The sequence below is a fragment of the Lygodium microphyllum genome, chromosome 1, assembly GCF_053477565.2.
Source record: "Lygodium microphyllum isolate KBCC chromosome 1, Lygodium_microphyllum_v1.1.10, whole genome shotgun sequence".
Classification (NCBI taxonomy): domain Eukaryota; kingdom Viridiplantae; phylum Streptophyta; class Polypodiopsida; order Schizaeales; family Lygodiaceae; genus Lygodium; species Lygodium microphyllum.
Genome location: NC_141135.1, coordinates 200373557 through 200386747, shown reverse-complemented (window position 1 = coordinate 200386747; position 13191 = coordinate 200373557). Strand labels below are relative to the sequence as shown.

The 13191-nt window shown below is 43.5% G+C and overlaps 1 protein-coding gene across 1 annotated transcript in view; it reads left to right on the top strand.

Annotated features, from left to right (window-relative positions):
* LOC148042155 (callose synthase 5-like) overlaps positions 1-13191 on the top strand; it is a 91531-nt gene that overhangs the window by 61796 nt on the left and 16544 nt on the right. The window contains exons 22-23 of the mRNA XM_087685764.1: positions 2077-2169; positions 2305-2396. Of these exons, the coding sequence (XP_087541890.1) occupies positions 2077-2169; positions 2305-2396 (185 nt within the window). The remainder of the gene's footprint in view (positions 1-2076; positions 2170-2304; positions 2397-13191) is intronic.

Sequence of the window (13191 nt, the reverse complement as noted above, 5' to 3'; positions counted from 1 at the left end):
TCCTCGCTCCAATTATTAGTACTATCAAAAACCCCTATACACACACCGCCCCAACACAAAATCCCCAGCATGAGTACTGGACAAGAAACATAGCTTGTCATACCCACCACCCACAATATGTGCCCCCTTGTGCATGCCTCTCTAACTACTAGTGTCCATACCACTCTAAACAAGATAAAAGGGTACTTGTCAAGTATCACGGTTTCGTGAATGAAAGTGGTTTTGCGCACATCATCGGATCTCGTGTCAGATTGCAAGTTGAGGCTTTGATACAAATGAAATGTTCCCCAAGGATCCCACCTACATAGGAGATATGATACAAGCCACATTCACGAATATAAGGGATTGGACATCAGACTCACCTCCTAGCCATAGACTCAAATGGGTTCACCTTGTTGTTGGGAGCTATTAGCACTTCGGGTCATGACTACATCCCAAGGATTGGCGTTCCATACTGCCAAACCCAACCATCTCGATGTATGGATTTGTTGGCCAATGGGCCAAGAGTCTAAGAGTGGTGATCACACAATGAGTGTGCACAATAGGGCCTTGAGTCCTATAAATTGGACTCAACTTTCCTAACCCATAAGTGTCTTTGGTGCATAGTTACCACTATGACCAATGCTACTAGTCCCCATTTGGATCTCCAAGAATATAATATAGTTAGTCCTTAGATGAGATGCATTATCTAATATGTGGCCATAATGGAATAAATGTTCTTGCAAAGGGATCTTCCTCTTCCCTTGCTGCTCACAACTTTCCTTTTTTTATTAGACGTAACTTGCTCAAGTCTCAAGTTGGAGGATCGTCATGGTCACATCCACCTCATCTACTTTCAGCAGTCATCATAAATACTAGGTGCTTGGAGGTAGTATGCTGAACTTGGTGAGCAAGAGGCATAGAAAAATCCATATCCAAAGGATTTCTACCAATAATTTTATTCAAAAGTAGCTCACCACCAAGGGCCTGCTAGTAGTGTTGTATTGGCTTTTATACAAGTTTGAAGCAAAGATTTCCATGGGAGCTTGAATCATTTTGCAAATTATCTTTAGGAGGTACAACTACAAATGAAAAGATTAATAATATTCAAGTCCTCTTCTTGGGGATGAGCTTTATGATATCCCATGTAACTTTGGTACTGGTTTCACCCGCTGTTCAAAAGGAATATGGACGCCTTTGAAGCATCAAAGGTATGATTGGATATTGCCAGCATGTATCCTATTAAACTAGCAATGGGGTTATGAGTTGACAAGAGATGATGATAATAGATGAATGCACCGGAAGTATTTGCCTAGCTAGCAAGGGGATGATGCTTATCAACGAGTGCTGTTGATGCAAGTACGTTGCTGTCTAGACATGCTTACTATTTTGTAATTTTCCTTGCAAGTATATAGCTCATGTATGCAGAAATTGTGATCGTATCAGCTCTGTAATTGCAAGCATAAGCACTACAATTGTCTGCAAGCTATTTGTTCATGGTCTTATGACATTAACTTGCTAGTTGCTTTGCCATAGGATTCTTGTATTTGAAGCTGTACGTGCTGAGATAGCTGGATAGCAACCCCTTGTATCTTGTGTATTAGCATAAGATGAGTGATACTGTTTTTATTTTCCTCTTTGCTAGAAATCATGTCCTTTCCACTTTGGTCAGCAAGTTTGCTCAATTATTTGCCAGATCATGTAATGTCTCATATTCCAATATTAGTAAATTGAAGCCTATTGCGAAGTTGATAGCTAGCACCAGTCGCTGACACCAAAGATCTTTGTAAACAAGAGGCTTCTTATGTTGTGGCTTCTTGCCTATCTCTAGTCTTTACAGTACAACTTTTATCAAGTATGTGTCTGATGTAGATGTTTTGTACGCTCATTCAGAATTGTGATATTGTATGTGATATTTTAAAAGGTAATGCTATGTGCTGTTGACAAAAACTTTCCGGATGTTTCTGGTGATATTGTATTGTGTTGTCATGTTTGGAGAGTCCTCATTTGGTAATCACACAATAGGCTAGTTGTTTAAGGCAATACTTTGATTGGTCATATCTATCACTATACCTTGTCAATCCTTTTATTTTACAGATTCGCACTCTCGGTATGCTGCGGTCTCGGTTTTGGTCGCTTCCATATGCTTTTAATGATAGATTGGTTCCGGCTGATAGGCCTAATAAGGAGGTTAGTTGTTTGCTTCTCATGTTGATGGTGTAATACTTATGTTTTGAAAGTCTTGGGAAGCTCATTATTTTTCAATTGGCTTTTTGCTTGGTCGCATTTTCTTTGTCTTTGTTGTGGGGATGTGTGTTTGTAAAGCCCTCCGATAAAGCAACGAAACATGCCAAATTCGCACAGCTTTGGAATGAAGTGATTAACAGCTTCAGAGAAGAAGACATTATCAGCAATAGGTAAGTTTGTCAAGTTGTGTACCATACTTGTTACTTTTCTTGTTTGATCATTTGTGGAGAATATACGCTTTATTTTTTTGGTTGCATTTTCTTTGATTAGTAGCCACTTTTTCCAGTACTTTTCCCACAAAAAAAAGTGTTATGGGGTGTGTGAGAAATCTAGGAGGGAATGTGGCTAAATAGCCTTTGGTGGATTGATGAGGCTTTCATCAATATACCCACTTTATTGGCTAGCAAGGTGCAAGGTAATTATTGGCAGGGATGGATGTGCTAAGCCACCCAAAAATTGCCTTTCAAATTATCATTCGTATTGATGCTTAAAACAGCTCCAAAAAGCATTTTTTGTGTTTTAGATGCCATATCAAGCATTTAGTAGGACAAAAAGGATTAAAATGTTCTATTTAAGGGCACTCAATGTGCACTATCTCTTCATCTGCATCCCCTCACCTCCGATGGCAGCTTTCCTTCATATTAGCATCTTCACCATCCTCTTCATCAAGCTGTTTCCCACCTACAGAAGCTTCCATGTGAAATGCTATTTTGCACGAGCAACATGCAACTCATGGTGTCTGAGACTCCTTCACCTTTGGAGCCTAGTCTCTCTACCCTTGGGAGCCTAGTATCTACTTGGGGCACTTCATGTTTGCAAGCATAAAGGAGCATTATTCTCTTGATGCGGAGAACAGCACTTCTTCCACTTTTCCTCAAAGTAGATTGGATTTTGGGCAGATGATGGTAGGTGCAAAGATAGATGGTTACCTATAGAGAAGATCATCATCTCCATTCTCAACATGTTTTCCCATCTACTTAGGCACATGTTAATACAGATTCAACCATAGACACGTCGGAGGGAGATGCACATGAGTTGTGGCATTCAATTGGAGAGGATGGGCATGTCTCAAATGGGAGGGAACATACCACTTTCGTGACAACCAGTGACCCATTGTCTTTATCTCAGCCAGGCTTGAGGTCAGGTTCGTATAATCAAATTGATTTGTATATGCCAAAACCCCTCTTGGTTGCTCCTTTTGTTATACAGGAACCGATTTTAAAATGCTTTGGAGACCTACATCGGTACTAGTACGTGAACGTATGTAGAAGCAGCTCTAGAAGTAGATGCATGTTGTGGGATGAGCTTGCTTCCCTTGGCGGACGATATGGTGATGATTCTTATTACTTAGCCACCATCTCACAAGTATGATGTCTTCTACACCAGCTTGCTTATCTCTAGGGTTTGGGAGACTCTTCTGTGGGAAGAGTTAGCACCGCTTGTTTGGAGCATGAAGATTGACTCAAAGAGATTAGTACTAGTGGATCCAACCTTACTAAGGCTTTTAGAGGGGACAAAAAGAAAGGCAGTAAGGCCAAGAACAGGAAGAAGAAGCATATTAAACATTGGGAGTCCTCCTCGAGCTTTGATATTAATTAAGAGAAGCCTAAATGCCCACATTGATGGAAGGGCATTCATCTTGAGGAGAAGTGTTTGAAGAAATACTCTCACCTTTGTTTGTTAGTGAAGGATGAAGCTAAAACATTCGAGCCCTCCCCTACTTTTGAACTTCTACACCAGTTGTTACCTATGAGTCCATGTTCCATGAGATGGAGGGGCCTTCTTCATCAGTTGTACAAAGAGGCCTTGTCTTATTAGTAGTGGTGCTTCAAGTCATATGACTTCGCGAGGAGATTTGCTATAGGATCTTAATCCATTTGAGAGTATAGTCACTATTGGTGATATTTGTTCGGTGCGTATTATTGGTGTTGGTACTCCGCTATTATTGCATGATTGTCCTTCAAGCTTAGTTTTGGATTCTACATATTTTGGACTTGGGCTTCCCACTCCTCTCAACTCATGGCCTTCTTAAACTCAGTACCCACATTGTCTTTACTGAGTAGGCTGTCTTTATTGAGGATTCTTCTATAGGAGTCATTTTAGTGATAGGTTGGTAGGAGAGAGGGCTGTACATGCTCCATTCCCCTTCCTTTGTGCAAGGTCCCCGATTTTGGCTATTTACAGCCAACCTCCACACATGACTGATAATTCACATATTCATTGTTCGCAGGTTTCAGCACACTCCGACGTATAGGAACTCTTCTCTGTCTTTCTCTGCTGCCATCCATCATTGGCTTGATCCGGTGCCCTCATTGATGCCTTGGGATGCATGCAAGGATTGATAATGTCCTCATTGTATTTTGCTTTCTTTCAGAGTTCAATGCAGATTTTCTTATTCCATTCTCTTCTTGCATTGCAATCTTTCTCTTCCTTTCCCTCTTCATACTCATGTTTCCTCTTCTATTGTGCATTGTCACAATGAAAACCCATGCATTTTGTTAGCATGGTTCGCTTTTACCTCATCAAGAGAAGCAACTTGAGCAACTCATAGCCGATCTAGTATCTCGAGAAGCTCTCACACTCAATGCAATAGTTATCCCCATCTATCCCTTTACCTCTTCATATCTCTATATCAATATCCTTGATTTGGTTTTGTACTTCTGCTCTCGCTTTTATATGAACTACTGAGCTAGGTTAAACAACTAAATATATTAAAGAAAAACTTAAGCCCCAAAGGAATCTAGATCACCTTTGCCATTATTATTGGTCCATTGGCAATTTGGGAGTCCATTGTGACACCCTTGGTTCGATGTCTTGATTTCATGAAGGGTGATCTCTTGGGCAACCCAAAAGAAGATATACATTACCTCTTGTAAAGAAATACCCTAACACAGAAACATAAACAGAAATCGTATGACAAAGCACAAACTAATAAAAGAACATAGTTGTTGAGAAACCCTTCACCCTTCACCTGCAGTTTGCGTTTTTGCGTTTTGCGTTTAGGGTTTACAGCCCCAAAAACGGGCGCCATCCTAGATTGACTATGCCTATTTATAGGCCACTCTCTCATTCATTCCTTACGGTTGATTCATTCAGTCCGTCACCTCTTCTCTCTAGCCTCTCCACTACCCTCACATCCCTTCAGGAGGACATTGCGGTTCGTGGTTTGTGGTTTGTGGCTGTCTTCATCATCTTCCTTGTGCTACTGTACCCTTGTTCCCTTGTATCACATTCACTCCATGATTCAGATCTTCATCATTCCATTCATAAGAGTTTTTTCTCTCTTCTCTTTTGTTCTCCATGTTTGCCGAGTTCACTCTGTGTTCCTCCTTGCAAACCCTAATATCTCGTTGGTACGTCATCTTTTGATATGGTATCAGAGCTGGATCTGCTCACCTAGCATCGAAGATCCTCCACTCCAGTGAAGGCAAAGACCGGTGGCAGGTTCGGCATCCACTTCTCTTCTTATTCCGTTGCATCAACATCTCGTTTTTGTAGGTTTCAGGTGTTCTCAGCTTGCTGCCCATATCCCTTTTGCAGATGACATCTTAGTCTCAGTTGTCCCTTGCTGTTATCTACAGTCTGGCGCCTGTTTTCAGCCTTCCATCCGCAATTTGCAGCTATTTACAGCAGCAAAACGACTGTTGTTGATTACTCTCCATTCAAAAAACAATCTCGTTTTTGCAGATTTCAAGTATTTTAGCTTGTTGCCCACACCCCAAACGCGGAGGACATCGCGGTCCAAGCTGGCCATTGCTGTCTACAACAGTTTGGCGCCTGTTTCTAGCCTATCACACACTGTTCGGAGTTGATTTCAGCATATTGACTGCTGTTGTTGTTTTTTCTTGCGTTTTTAGTCTTTCTCTCTCTTAGAGGTTGTCTTGCTTGCGTTTTTAGTCTTTCTCTCACATGTTGCCTGCGTTTTTAGTCTTTTTCTCTCCCGTTGCCTGCGTTTTTAGTCTTTCTCTCTCCTTACCTGCGTTTTTCTACTGGTTGCAACCTCCTACTATTGGTCACATCCTTCTCCCACTGGCAGCTCACTTCCAGCCCTTCCACTACCCTCCCACCCCTTGAGGTGGACATTGCGGTTCGTGCTTCACACTGCCCTCACATCCCTTGAGGCGGACATTGCAGTTTGTGGTTCATGGTGGCTGACCTTTTTCTTCTTTAGCAAGGCGCACACTGGTATCCATGGCTTCTTTACCAATAGATGACCAAACTAGTGGGTGCTCCTACTGTGGCATCATCGTACACGCCACCGATACTTGCCGACTTCGACCTTTGCTCCTTACCCCTCGGAGTATATGCGTCTTTCACCAGGCACTCCTTGTGCCACCTCTCCTTTTTGGGCTATAGAGATCGTTTTGCATCGGCTATCAGAGTACTATGCTCAAGGTACTAAGACGCATCCGAGGCGCACTAAGTCCTTTCGAGCACATGGCAGATCGATTGGCGCTAGACCTCCTAGAGATTGTCGCAATGCCAGCGGCAGTCTTCTCCCACTTATTTTCAGGTATAGTGGCTTCCACGACCTACGGATTTGCAGTCTGCTCCATCGAGAGACAGTGATTGTTTGCTACCGTCTCCTCGTCAGTCTACTTCTTCAAGAGATAGTGGTTGCTCGACTTCTTCCTCTTCTTCGGCTATCTAGTCTGCTCCACTGAGAGACGACAACTGTTGCCCACCTCTTGCTCATTCTAAGCCTCTTTCTTTCCCACCCTCTACCACTGAGGTTCGAGAGGCCACCTCTGGGTGCTTTTTGGCTTCCTCTTCAGCACCCCAGATACCTTCTTCAGCACGATCGGCGGCACTTCCTTGGTCATCAGACATTTCGGAGTCCATGATCCATGAGTTTTTGGATTTTCTATCTACTTCAGAGGGGGATGTTATTTCTTTGTCCTCAAAGGGGGTATCTACTTCTTCTTCGACTTTAGCAGGGGCCTCTCCATCTCCCACCTCAGAGGGGGAACCTACTCCACATGAAGTTCTTCACCCATTCTCTACTTTCTTGGGGTGGCTGTCTTCGACTAGTCATCTCTTCTACTGATACCTAGGATTTACAAGTACCACCTAGATCGAGACCTCAAAGGTTCAGTCGTGACTTGGTGACGAGGCCTTCGTATTCCTTTCAGTATGGATGCACGGAGCTAGTGGCTTCTCTCCAAAGGTTGAGTTTCGGGTTCTCTAGTTCACTCTGTCTACTGTTCTTTACTGCAGGTTTCTTTTCCAGTGGAAATCTTGGATCTTAGGAAGCCTCTACATCTTTTTTCTTCTCTTTTCTTCTTGCCTTGCTCACTTGGTCAGCATGAAGCAACCTCCGAAGATCGAGTACGGGCATATCCTTATGGTTCTCGGCACCACACAAAGTCTGACATTCCTCCTATGCATTGCATATTTTTATCATCTTTGTATTAGGACGCTTGGGCAAGTGAACAATTTTTCCATAAGAGACACTGTCCAAGTGGCACCTGTTGCATAAGCATTGCATCTCCACCTCACTCTTCTCTTGTTTTTCTTTTTGGGCATGAGAGGGGGTGTTGAGAAACCCTTCACCCTTCACGCGCAGTTTGCGTTTTTGTGTTTTTGCGTTTTGTGTTAAGGGTTTGCAGCCCCTAAAAGAGGCGCCATCCTAGACTGATTGTGCCTATTTATAGGCCACTCTCTCATTCATTCTTTAGAGCTGACATTGCGGCTCGTGGTTCGTGGTTTGTGGTTGTCATCATCATCCTCATCATCATCATTATCCTTGTGCTACAGCACCCTTGTTCCCTTGTATCGCATTCACTCCATGATTCAGATTTGCATCATTCCATTCATTAGAGTTTCTTCTCTCTTCTCTTTTGTTCTTCATGTTTGCCAAGTTCACAATATATACCTCCCCGCAAACCCTACTGTCTCGTTGGTACGTCATCTTTTGACAATAGCTAGGGTGAGGGTAACTCAGAGACAATGAACACAATGAATGAATGAATGTGGTATGACTACTGAATATACGATGCTCATGTAGCAAACACACTATGCAGTGAATGAATACTGAACCTCGAACTCTTGTATCTCAAGGATCAACGCAGGGGTAATGAGCTGGAGAGTGTGTTGTACTTTGAACGGATCTCGAATCACAGCAAGGCAGCCTTTGAATGTCGAACACTAGCAAACGCAGCAGTGAGAAGCTAGATTTAATGCATACAACAGTGAGGAGAGAGAAAGACTAAAAACGCAGGCAACAAGTGAGAAAGACTAAAAACGTAGATTGCAGGAGAGAGAAAGACTAAAAACGTAGGTAGGATAGCCTACAGGAGAGAAAACTGCCAAATGCAAGCAGAACAGCTTGGTTACAGCCTGTAGAAGCTGCAAAATGTGGAGAAGAGAGAAAACTGCCAAATGCAGGATGCTGATGATGTGGCATGTAGTACGACAGCAGGTCTGTGCAGGAACAACAATCTCTTGGTTGGGATCAGCTCCGAATTGCGAGAAGAGGGTTGGAAATCAGACGCTAACTAATGTAGGCAGCAATCGACAGCTTTGATTGAGATGTCCTCCGCGAACGGGGTGTGGGCAGCAAGCTGAAACACTTGAAATCTATAAAAACGAGATTAAGGGGTGAATGGAGAGCAACATACATATTTATAGAAAGTTTGAGTCCTCCCAAGTGAGTTTGTGCTTATGGGACACAGAAACTCTCTAGGATCACGTTTCTTTTAAATAAACTAGGTTTCTTCATTAATTAAGTATGTTTTGGGGCTATTTAAGTAAAGCTAATGCATTTTTAGCTCAACATTCCCTCTCAGACTCAACACCGGTGCTAGGAGAATAGAGGCCAGCCAAGCCCTTGCTTTGTTTATCGTTTATCCCAAGGCGTTCCACCCTAAAGTAGCCAGAGCATCGGACAAAGGGTGTGCGTCGGTTGCCCAGTGGCCTACTAAGACTACAGAGGTGATGGTTATCTTAGCAAGGGAGCCCAAGTGATCACCCTAGAGAGGACAGGGCATGTGACAAAGGTTGCACGTCGGCTCCCCAGTGGCCTACCAAGCCCTACAAAGGCGGATGGAATCAACTATGGACTTTTTTTTTTTGGAGGGCTTTTTAGGTTGATAGATTAAGCATTAAGCGAGGGTTTCAAATCAGTGTTCGTCCTATTGAGTATTCGTGTTCTAAACGAGAGAGTGATAAGGGATGGTCAGACCCAAGATCTTCACAAGACAAGCATACTATCCCTATCATTATTGGGTGTCAGTGATGAAGAAAATGACGAAGGTGGATGTATAGCAAATATATCAAGGAATCAAAACAAGCAAAGCAAGGAAGCAAGCTGGGAAAGATTGCCTTGGAGATTGCTATGTGCAATGCCACGAATATGGTGGATCCTAGAGTCGATCACTCCAAATGACCGAAAAGTGATAAATGCGCATAGATGCATGGTTACATAAACTGAATGCCAATACATGGGGTAATGCAAAGGAAGATGCAAGATATCATACTCATGCAATATGCTATGCAATGGTGCCACTTGGACAGTGTCCTCGCAGGTGAATTGTTCACTTGTCCAAGTGTCCTTTTACAATCATGTCATCTTGATAGTGCGGATGAAGGTACAAATGTCCATACTACAATACAAAAGAATAAATGAATGTAATGTCTAAAAAAAATTGTAAGCAGCATCACTGTCACTATCAAGAGTAGAAGCCCGCCCCTCTCAAAGTGGAACGGAAAGCAAGAGGAAAGCATCCTCTCGTCAAGCTGACGAAGTAGGGGAGGGTGTATCTAGCCGATCCTGGGTAGTAGCAGGTATTGAAGAACCAGCTGGTTGACCGCTTTAGTCAAGATATTTGCAAAATTATTTGATGATGGCACAAACTCTAGGCGAATAGTGTCTAGCTCAACCTGCTCTTTGGAAAAGTGGAAGTGGACTCTCACATGCCGTGTCCTTGGTGTGATGATTGGGTTGCCTGCAAGGGCAATGGCACTTTGATTGTCGCAGTAGACAACTATGGGAGAGTCACATGGAAAGTGAAGCGTTGCCAGTAAACTCCTTAAATAGATGGCCTCGGTGGTGTCATCGAAGAGAGTCCGGTACTCAGCCTCGGTTGTGGAAGTTGCTACTGGCTCCTGCTTACAGTTGGAATAAGAAATGGGAGCTATGCCCAAGGTAAAGAGGTAGCCACCATGGGAACGCCGGGTGTTAGGATCTCTTGCCGAATCAGAATCAGTGTATCTCTGCAAACATAAACCAGAACCATATGTCAGGCCATAAGAATAAGTACACCGCAAATAATGCAACACATGAAGATATGCAATCCAATGTAACATCCTAGGTGCTATGAAATACTGACTGAGTATGCTAACTGAGTAAGCTAAATCTGGCCTAGTGTGAATTAAATAAAGAAGTTTTCCTACAATAGAACGATAGGTATGTTCATAGAAGGGTTGTTCTAGGGTATCCTTCAACAAGTGGACAGTAGGATCTAGAGGCATGGCCATTGGTCGTGTTTGATCCGGAGTGTACTGTTCCACGAGCTGAAGTGCGCACTTTTATTGTGACACAAAAATACAGTCTTCAGAACGAACTACCTCCATCCCCAAGAAATAAGACAACAAACCAAGGCCTGTCATCTCAAATGTAGCTTTAAGTTTGGCCTTGATTTCCGCTATGGCAACAGAATTTGAGCCTATGATAAGTAAGTCATCAACACATAGCAGGATATAGCTAACCCCCTCTATAGTAGATCGAACATATAAGTTTGGGTCATAAGGGATAGAATGGCATCAGTGAGTCTGCAAGAACTCATCCATCCTATGGAACTAAGACCACGACGCTTGCTTTAGCCCATAAAAAGCTTTATGCAAGCGGAATATCTTATCCCTAGGATTCCCTGAAGGAAAGCCGGGTGGTTGCTCCACATAGACTTCCTTCTCCAAGTAAGCGTTCAAGAAGGCACTCTTGACATCCATCTGATGTATCGGCCAACCGTGGTGAGTGGCTAGTGCGAGTAGCAACCGAAAGAAAGTCAACCGTGCAGTAGGGGCAAAGGTCTCTTCATAATCAATGCCATGCTTCTGTCGAAACCCTTGCATGACAAGGCGAGCCTTGTACTTGTCTAAAGTCCCATCAACTTCTAGCTTGGTCCTAAAAATCCACTTCGTCTCGATGACTTTTTTGTGGCTTGGACAATCCACCAATGTCCAAGTCTCCTTTCGGTCAATACTCTCTAGCTCTTACTCCATGGCCTTTCGCCATCAAGGGTGCTGAAGAGCCTCCTGTTATGTATCTGGCTTAAAATGCGCTATATAATCAGCTATAAACGACGCAAATGATGCTTGAGGAGCAAGCTAGGTAGATCTTCTAGGTCCCTTCGAAGTGGAATCTAGTGGTAGGATCCCAGAATCTTGCATGGTTTGCTGGTATCAACGAGGTAACAAGTCTTGCAGAGGGGGGCTTGGGAGCAAAAGAATTTGCGGAAATGTCAGGAGCAGTAAGAAGACCAGGCTCAGTAGGCACGATCTCTGATGATGTGGAAGAAGGAAACGGATTGGAATCTTGCGCAAAGGATTGTATGATATCTCTCGTCAAAGATGACATCCCGCCTAACGATCACCTTGTTTGTCCAAGGATCAAACAAACGATAGGCTTTTGCTTTAGAGGAATATTCCACAAAAATAAGATTAGCTTGGGGAGTGAGCTTTCCTATCTTGTCATCAGGCTTGTGTGTGTATGCACGACACCTGAAGACTTTGAAGTGGGAAATAACAGGCTGAGAGCCAAGAAATGCCTCATACGGCGTCGTTTGAGGAAGAGCTGCAGTTGGGCCTCGGTTGAGGATGTATACCAAAGTGTTAACAGCCTCGACCCAAAGGCGCTCAGGGAGCTTTGCTTCGAACATCATAGATCGTACCATTTCCATGATTGTCCGGTTTCTACGCTCTACGACTCCATTCTGAGAAGGGGAGTTGGTAGAGGTGAGTTGGCGTGAGATGCCATGCTTTAGTAGAAACTCAGAAAAACGGGAGAAGAACTCACCACTGCTATCACTCATGCAACCGACACGACGACCAATTTGGTTATGATTCAGCAACACACAAGCAGAAAAATATGTGATAGCATTTGATTTATGCTCAAGAAAGTACACCCACATGTTTTTGGAATGATCATCCACTATCAAAAAGAAATATAGCGCGCCATTTAAGGCAGCAATGGATGTCCGTCCACAAAGATGAACATGAATCAATCTAAGAGGCGCCTTAGCACGATATGAGGTTTGCTGAGGGAATGGGGTATGGTGTTGTCTCTCGAGCTAACATGCTTTACAAACATCTCGAGCTAGCTTCAGGCGTAGAAGACTCTCAACTAGCTCACGACATGACAACTCATAAAGAGTCATAACCAAGATTCCCTAAGCCAAAATGCCAAAGGTGCTCATTGTTCGTAGGCTCTCAAGATGTGACCAAGGTCTAGAAGCTATGGAACACGGAGCCCTCAGTTGTCGGCTCAGTTAGAAAATGTGTCATGTGGTATAGGCCATTAGGTTGTGCCTCACCGCGAGCAATCACTAAACCAGTCTGAGAGTCAAGGACCTCGACTGTGGTTGCTATAAAGAAGACTGCTCGCCCCAACTGGCAAAGCTGTTGAACAGATAACAAGTCCCCCCCAAGCTGAGGGATATGATATACATTGTCCAGCGAAGCCAAATCCGGGCACTTGTCAGTGGCAAAACTAATGCAACCTTGAGCTTGAATCTTGACTGAGGAGTTGTTTGCTACGCGGACCCGTCCGACTGCAAGGGCTCGAGAACGGAAAATGTCCCCTATAGGAGTCATATGATGTGTAGCTCCACTGTCCACAATCCAAACAAGAGCTGAAGTGCTCGGTTGTGACGATGGGCCTCTGCGGTAACCTCTTTAGGAGAACGAGCAACAAGAGTCCCCTTTGAAGAGGAATTCATATAAAATTGATCGAACAACCGTGCGTAA